The 7139-nt window shown below is 43.7% G+C and overlaps 1 protein-coding gene across 1 annotated transcript in view; it reads right to left on the bottom strand.

Moving 5' to 3' along the window:
• The window catches only part of LOC104966606 (ubiquitin-associated and SH3 domain-containing protein B-like), a 57222-nt gene extending 52855 nt beyond the window's left edge, over positions 1 to 4367 (bottom strand). The window contains exons 1-5 of the mRNA XM_010795792.1: positions 3584 to 4367; positions 2611 to 2703; positions 2190 to 2249; positions 2014 to 2034; positions 1454 to 1589 (exon numbers count right to left, since the gene is read on the bottom strand). Coding sequence (XP_010794094.1) covers positions 1454 to 1589; positions 2014 to 2034; positions 2190 to 2249; positions 2611 to 2703; positions 3584 to 3954 — 681 coding nt within the window. The 5' untranslated portion in view covers positions 3955 to 4367. The remainder of the gene's footprint in view (positions 1 to 1453; positions 1590 to 2013; positions 2035 to 2189; positions 2250 to 2610; positions 2704 to 3583) is intronic.
• Between the last annotated feature and the right edge of the window lie 2772 nt (positions 4368 to 7139).

The following is a 7139-nucleotide window of genomic DNA, read 5'->3' as shown; positions in this document are numbered from 1 at the left end:
TGCTGACACTGGTTCCCTCAATATTCTCATCCTTCTCGACCTGAGTGCAGCCTTCGATACCGTGAGCCACAACATCCTGCTCACCCGACTCAGGGACATTGGTATTGAAGGTATTGCACTCAGATGGCTCCAGTCCTACCTCACTGAACGATCCCACTTCATCTCCCTCCCCAACCACTCCTCTGCCACAGCTTCAGTCACCCAAGGCGTTCCTCAAGGATCAGTACTTGGACCCCTCCTCTCCATCATTTACATCCTGCCCCTCGGTCAGATACTCCGCCACTTCAACCTGGACTTCCACTGCTATGCTGATGACACTCAGATCTACCTCAGCATCAAATCCCTCCATAACCCACCCCTTACCCACATCGATTCCTGTCTGACAGCTATTAAAACTTGGATGCAACATAACCTCCTCAAACTGAACAGCAACAAAACAGAACTCCTCCTAATTCGGCTCCAAATCCAACCCTCAGCAAGGTCACTAACATAACACTCACCATCTGAGACTGCCAAGGCACACATTGTTTCCCCCTCCAATCAGGCACGCAACCTTGGCGTAATCTTTGACCCCACCCTCTCCATCGAACCTCACATCCGCCAAACAGTCAAAACCTCATTTTTCCACCTCCGCAATATTGCAAAAATCCTACCGTCTCTCACCCGCCCCGCAGCCGAACGACTAATCCATGCCTTCATTTCCTCCCGCCTTGACTACTGCAACTCACTTCTTTACGGCATCAGCACTACATCCCTCAACAGACTCCAACGGGTTTAAAATGCAGCTGCACTTCTCCTCACACATACCAAATCATGTCATCACATCAGCCCAGTCCTCAAAGAGCTCCACTGGCTTCCTGTCTCCCATCGCATCAATTACAAAATTATGGTCCTCACCTACAAAGCACTCCACCATTTGGCCCCCCCTTATCTCACAAACCTTCTCACTCCTTATCAACCCCCACGGTCCCTCAGATCCACCGCAGCCGGACTCCTATCCATTCCCACATCCACACTCTGCAGCTTTGGGGACAGAGCCTTCTCAGTGGCAGCTCCTAGGCTCTGGAATTCCCTCCCCCAAGATCTCCGTGACTCTGAGTCCCTCACAGTCTTTCAGTCCCGCCTCAAAACACATCTTTTCAACTCTGTCTACCCATAAGCCCCCCTCCTCTCAATCAATTTCCTCTTGACTGCCTTTTTATTTATACTATACTTACTTGTTTGCCTGTCCTTGTTTGTCTACCCTCCCTCATATTGTAAAGCGTCTTTGAGTTGTGAAAAGCGCTATATAAATAAAATGCATTATTATTATTATCTCAAAATACTGACAATTATTGTCAACATATAATATCTCTCAAAAACAAAGTTAGTTTTCTAAAATAATTACTTTTAAATGTTTCAAAAAGATTTACAGGATATTTTTTTCAAACCGGCAGAAATGGTTAATGGTCACATGTTCTGGTAATAAATTACACACAAGCACAAATTGTATTACCAGATGTCTGAACTCCACTGAGAGGCAGCCGTTTGAGTAGTCCTCGATGTCCATAACTTTAGTGTTGTTGGTCAGGATGAAAAACTGACGACTTCTGAGGAGAACAAGAAGGTAAAACAAAGAGGCCTTGTGGGTTTGTCAAATTTGTATCTATGCTGGCTGTTTTTATATGATACAAATGCAACTGATAGGAGAATAATTGTCTGAGCATATCAATACTCAGCTGTAGAATGTTAACAACTAAAGCACCTGCTTCAAGGATTGATATATTTTCAAGGTATTTTGATGAATCAAAACAGAAAAAACTTAAAGAAAGATTTATTGTAATGTTTATGTTGCAAAAATAATTTCACCTTTAAAATAACTTTCCTCTTAATTGATATGTAGAATTCTGCAATGAAACTCATTCTGGAAGCAGTAAAGTAAATGCAATGTAATGTGATGTTGTATAATGTTTGGAGAATATGTTTAAATTTAACATCAGCAGTACTTCCTGTCTTCAGCTTGTTTGTACTCACACTCTGCCGGGGGGTAGGTCCCTAGAGACACAAAAAAACACACAGAGATTTGCGTTTTGATAAGTGTGTGTGAACACATTTTTATTACGTTTTTAATATACACGTTTGTTTATTTAAGGATTTTTCATCTCCTGGAAATGCAAACCAGTTAAAAAACTTTGAGCCAAAAATCTCACTTGTCAAATGTTGTTTTGACTTTCAGCTGATAATCCACTTCTGGAAGTTTAACCAGGAGTCTGGAAGAAGAAACAGAGAAAAGTAACTGAGTTATCATTCAACATTACTACTCAAATAAGACAGATTTTAAAACAGGAGTGAAATAGCACTGAAGGAGTCATTTATGTGTATTGTTGGCATGTCAGTTTATGTTGTTTATATTTATAAGGGTGGTGTCAACCCAAGGTACTGTACACTCTTTAATAAACATCAAGCTGCATCCAACCACCGGAAATCATCTGTTTGTGCCTGCGAAAGATCACTCTTACCCCTCACCTGCTGGCAACCACAATATAGGACATTGGAACACTTCAATTGACCTTACAAGCACAATAATTCAGAGTTTCAAAAATCATCATCAGAGTGTTTTGTGTCACAAACCTGACTTTGGTGGTGAATTGCACGCCAGTCTTGATGATGAGGGGTTTCTGGGGATGTGTGGGCATGCATGGCTGCTTCTCCACCACAAACGAGCTGAGAACAAACCACAGTCATTCCAGAGTTTCACCCTTCACTTCACAGCAGCTGGGGTCATTCGATGGTTGTGTGTGCTGGTCCTGTATTTAGCACCTCACTAGGCCTGTATTGTGTAATGTGTTGTTGGTGCTGCTAGTTAAAGAGGACGTTTTTCGTACAGTACATATCAGTGTTTCAAGTACAATCTGTATATATTTGCACATGACAAAAAGCAATTCAACTTTCAAGCTATAAAACAAAACGATTACATTACAAAATGGGCAAAACAACCAGAGAGATATAAAATGGCCAAAGAAGACACACTATGACAACAGCGACAAAGTGCCTAAAGAATCAGAAGATGACCACAAAGAGGCACAAAAGGACAACAATGAGACAGAATGAACACAAAACACAATACATCACTACGAAGGTAGACCAAATGGGACAGAAAAACATACTATGAACACAAAGAGACACAATATGAGCAAAAAATACACACTATGCGCACAACATATCAATAAACGAAAAAAGTGTAAAAATAACTATAACGTCTGTGGCTCTTGGCAAAAAGATAGGGGAGATGCTGGGGCCTTTTGCATGTGGGGCCTATTGTCTACAATCTATATCATTATACAAAATGAAAGGACTCTTAGGAACAGCAGAGAACACCAGTCATGATCCAAACACATAATAATAATAATAATAATAATAATAATAATAATAATAATAATAATAATAATAATAGTGTTCAAAGCGCTTAAAACATAAGAAGGGTTCAAGGACACTAAAAGAGAAAAGATCCATCTGCATTATCTTGCACTGTATGGTTGCCTTTTTCAATAAGGGTACATCCTTTGGGTGTGTTGAGTGGTACGTTGTGTGGTGTTAAGGTTACCTCTTGATCAGGTGATAGATGAGGTATTTGACTCGCTCCTCCATCTGAGGTTTCTGCAGTGGGATCGGGTCACTCTCGTAGGTGACCTTCACGATCAGATCGGCCAGTTTGTCCAGCTGACGCTTCATCTGGAACAGACTCTGTGCTGTCAGAGTGAACCTGGGGGGGGCAGAGATTAGTATCTTGAAACACCATTCGGTCTTGTGTTCTCCTCTTTGCCTCCATCCTGACCAGCAGGGGGCCGCGGCAGCCAGAACACCTGATGACATGGAGGAGTTAACAAGCATGGCAAATCTCTTGTATGCTCCCATGCTTCCAGAGATCAGCAGTTGGAGAAAGAGGCCACGCCCCAAGAGCAGAGATGGAGACATATGCAGCACCAATTCGAACAAATCCAAGCACAGGTGACGGAATTGAGAGAAGGATATGATAACAAAGAAGAGTGACGTGAGAGTGTTGAAGGTGACGACGTGGCCTGATGGTGAGGCTCAACCCACCCAGCAGAATGAGCCGCCATCAACAACAAGGGCAGCACACATGCGCAGAGACCCCAAGTCGAAACCACTCAATCCAGAAGATGACATTGAGCACTTTCTGACAATTTTTGTAAAGAATGGCAGATGTCTGCCTATGGCCGAAAGAAGAGTTAGCTTTTCACCTTGTCCCTCTGCTCACAGGTAAGGCACGTAGTGCCTATGTTCTCATGGACATCATATTCCTTAGGCCAGGGGTCGGCAACCTTTTGATATGAAGTGCCATTTAAAAAAAAAATTGTGATCAGTGTGCCGGCGATCGTGAACTTTCAACCGGGGGGGGGGTAAAACAAATGTAAATAATTGGTTTAAACGTTGCACACGACGCGACGCAAGGCGCTGCATAGCGCCGGGCAGGAAGTGGACTGGCCAGAGCATCCAGTCAATCCCAAAATAAACTAATTTTACAGGACCTATCCCTCCGTAGTCTTCCAAGTAGGAGGAGAAATGCCAGCGTTCTCCTCCGGTTTACAGGCACTGTTTAAATTAAATATATAGAATAATTATGATGATGAATGCATTTTTTTACCACTAAAATACAGCAACACATCTTTGATTAATGTCGTTTATAACTGGGATATTACAATTATTATTAACTTTGTCTGTACAAAGTAGCCTGTCCAGGAAATATGACCAAATCAACAAAAACTGCGAGCCGGCACGCAAGATGCTCCGCTTCTGTAACGCGCCCGGTAGGGTATGATGCCGGAGGAGGCCGGACCAAAAACGGCAGCGCAGCCATGACGCACGCAGCGCAGCCATGACGCGGCGCAGACGGACCCGGTGGAATCTAGGGGTTACACTGTAGGTGCGCCGCATTTGCCCTTCAGATGAGGCTCCCTCCGCAAAATGAAGCACCCTCCGCAAGCTGAGGCCCCCTCCGCGAGGTGAGGTGAGGCCCCACGCAGTCTGCGTGATCGGCCTGTAGGGAGGGGCGGCCCTGCGCGTGCCAGGGGTTGCCGACCCCTGCCTTAGTCACCGACAGGTGAGGACCGAGGGCCGGGAAGTTGGAGGTGAGTGGAACAACGGTTAGTCGACGGACGTGGGAGGGCTGATGTGTGTGACGAAAGGTGAGTTCATTTAAATGTTGCCGGTTTAGTTGCCTCCGGGAGGCTAGTTGGAAAGAGGCCGGTCCTAAGCCAGTTCATAGTCCGGCATAAGAGCCGTAGAGGGGAAGGCCAGTTCGTGGCAATCACACCCTCAACGTAATCCCATTGCGTCTCTATGCCGCTATGAACGCGCGTAATCGAAACGACCAATACGCTAGTCATAGTTGTCGCAGGACGTCATTGCAAATGGAATAATAAGGTTATGTGAAAATCAATATCCGGCGACCTAATAGTAACTCAACGATTGCAAATGTTACATACACTAACACCTGACTCCAAATCGAGCATTTTAACCGATTGCAGGCCCCGAGTGAGTGGTTCTGTTCCGAGAAAGTAGGTGACCAAGAAGTGTGTGGTTTCGGTTAAAGCCGGAGAGGCTGCCGTCCAATAATAAAGATTTTAGGACCGACGGGAGGACCAGAGAAACCTGCCCCCGGATCGTCCGGAGTATTAATATTAGTATTACGTACAGCCTTATATATAAAAGTTGGAGAAGAACGACAGTTTTGAATCGTACACTAGGTGCAAATAAGTATGCAATCTGGCGGCGAGAGGGGGAACAAAGGGGTACATGCAGTGTGCGCCCTGCCAAGTCGTACGCCCTCCGGAAAAAAATACGTCCTTCACTTTTACAGAATGATTTTGCTTGCGGTCCTACAGTGACATCACATTATAAAGACTATATAAAAAAAACCCTTTTTAGACTCACATAAGTACGTAAAGGATGTGTAACCAGTAAGTGACCAACAGAGATTGGACGTTCAACGGAGAAAGTCAGGTAGATTTTCTAACGAAATGTTTTTTCTACCGACGATTGTTGTTTCACGTTTTATTTACGAAATCAATTTTACTAAGAACGTTTTTTGTGTTCGAATTTCGATTTTATTTTCCTTGTCTAAATCTTGATGTTATATTATTTCAGACTTATCTATTTGCTAAACTTATCAATAAATACAGGTTATTTTCCTGTTGTCCGTTTTAGGTCTCTTTCAGAAATCGGAACTAAAATTTTGTACACTCTCTGTGTCGTCATAAACTAACATTTCGTATAAAGTTCGTAGTGGTCACCAAGAAAGGAATTGAAACAGTCCTCTAGAACAGTCTTCTACGCGTGCTGAACACTAGTTCCTCGTAACTTCTGGACTACTCGAGAAGTCGGAGTTGGGCCTCGACGGTCCGTGACCTTCGCGGCCGGGGTCGTCTAGCCGGGCGTAGCCAAACCCCGGCGTTCCCGAGTGGTCCCTCGACCTCGGTCGATGTGTCGACAAACTCCTGAAGATATCCTAATAAATGCCACATGAGAGTATAATCCCATGCTACCCGGATTGTACGGTAACATTACTAAATTCTTGTACAAAACGAACTTTCGGACTTAGTTAGACGACATATCTGTAATTACTACTTGAAAAATATTTTTTAGATTACACATTTCATAAGAGACTCGATCGGTGATCAGTTAGGATGTTAACAACGTTAATAGCTAATGTAAAGTAAAGTAACCAATTGAACTGCGAAAATAGGTTTCGCCACCGAATGTTACCTGTCGGCCTGTAAGAGGGACCTCTTTGATTCGTTTCGACGGAAATCACCACCACAAGGTCCGACCCTAAACTTTGAGTGTTTGGAGTTAGAAGTCGGGTGGAGTGTAGGTAATCTGGGTGGTGCATGGGTCCTATGAACGGAAAAAGTTTTTCATCCACCTATAAACTATATTAAGTGGATCGGCGATCCGATTCTAAGTACCTAGAACAAAATTTGCGCCTCCTTAATCCAAACGTGGGACACAAGCTATAATGACATTACCTACTTAGGGAAAAATTGGACAACTTAACATAACGACCACACGGGTCAAGCTAGATTATTGTACAGTTATAGGGTTAGAGATGACTTCCGGCACCCCACGTGTTTGTCGTT

The sequence above is a fragment of the Notothenia coriiceps genome, unplaced genomic scaffold (assembly GCF_000735185.1).
Source record: "Notothenia coriiceps isolate Sejong01 unplaced genomic scaffold, NC01 NC01_scaffold00037246, whole genome shotgun sequence".
Lineage (NCBI taxonomy): Eukaryota > Metazoa > Chordata > Actinopteri > Perciformes > Nototheniidae > Notothenia > Notothenia coriiceps.
Note: the sequence above shows the minus strand (reverse complement) of the source record. Positions and strands in the feature narration are given on the sequence as shown.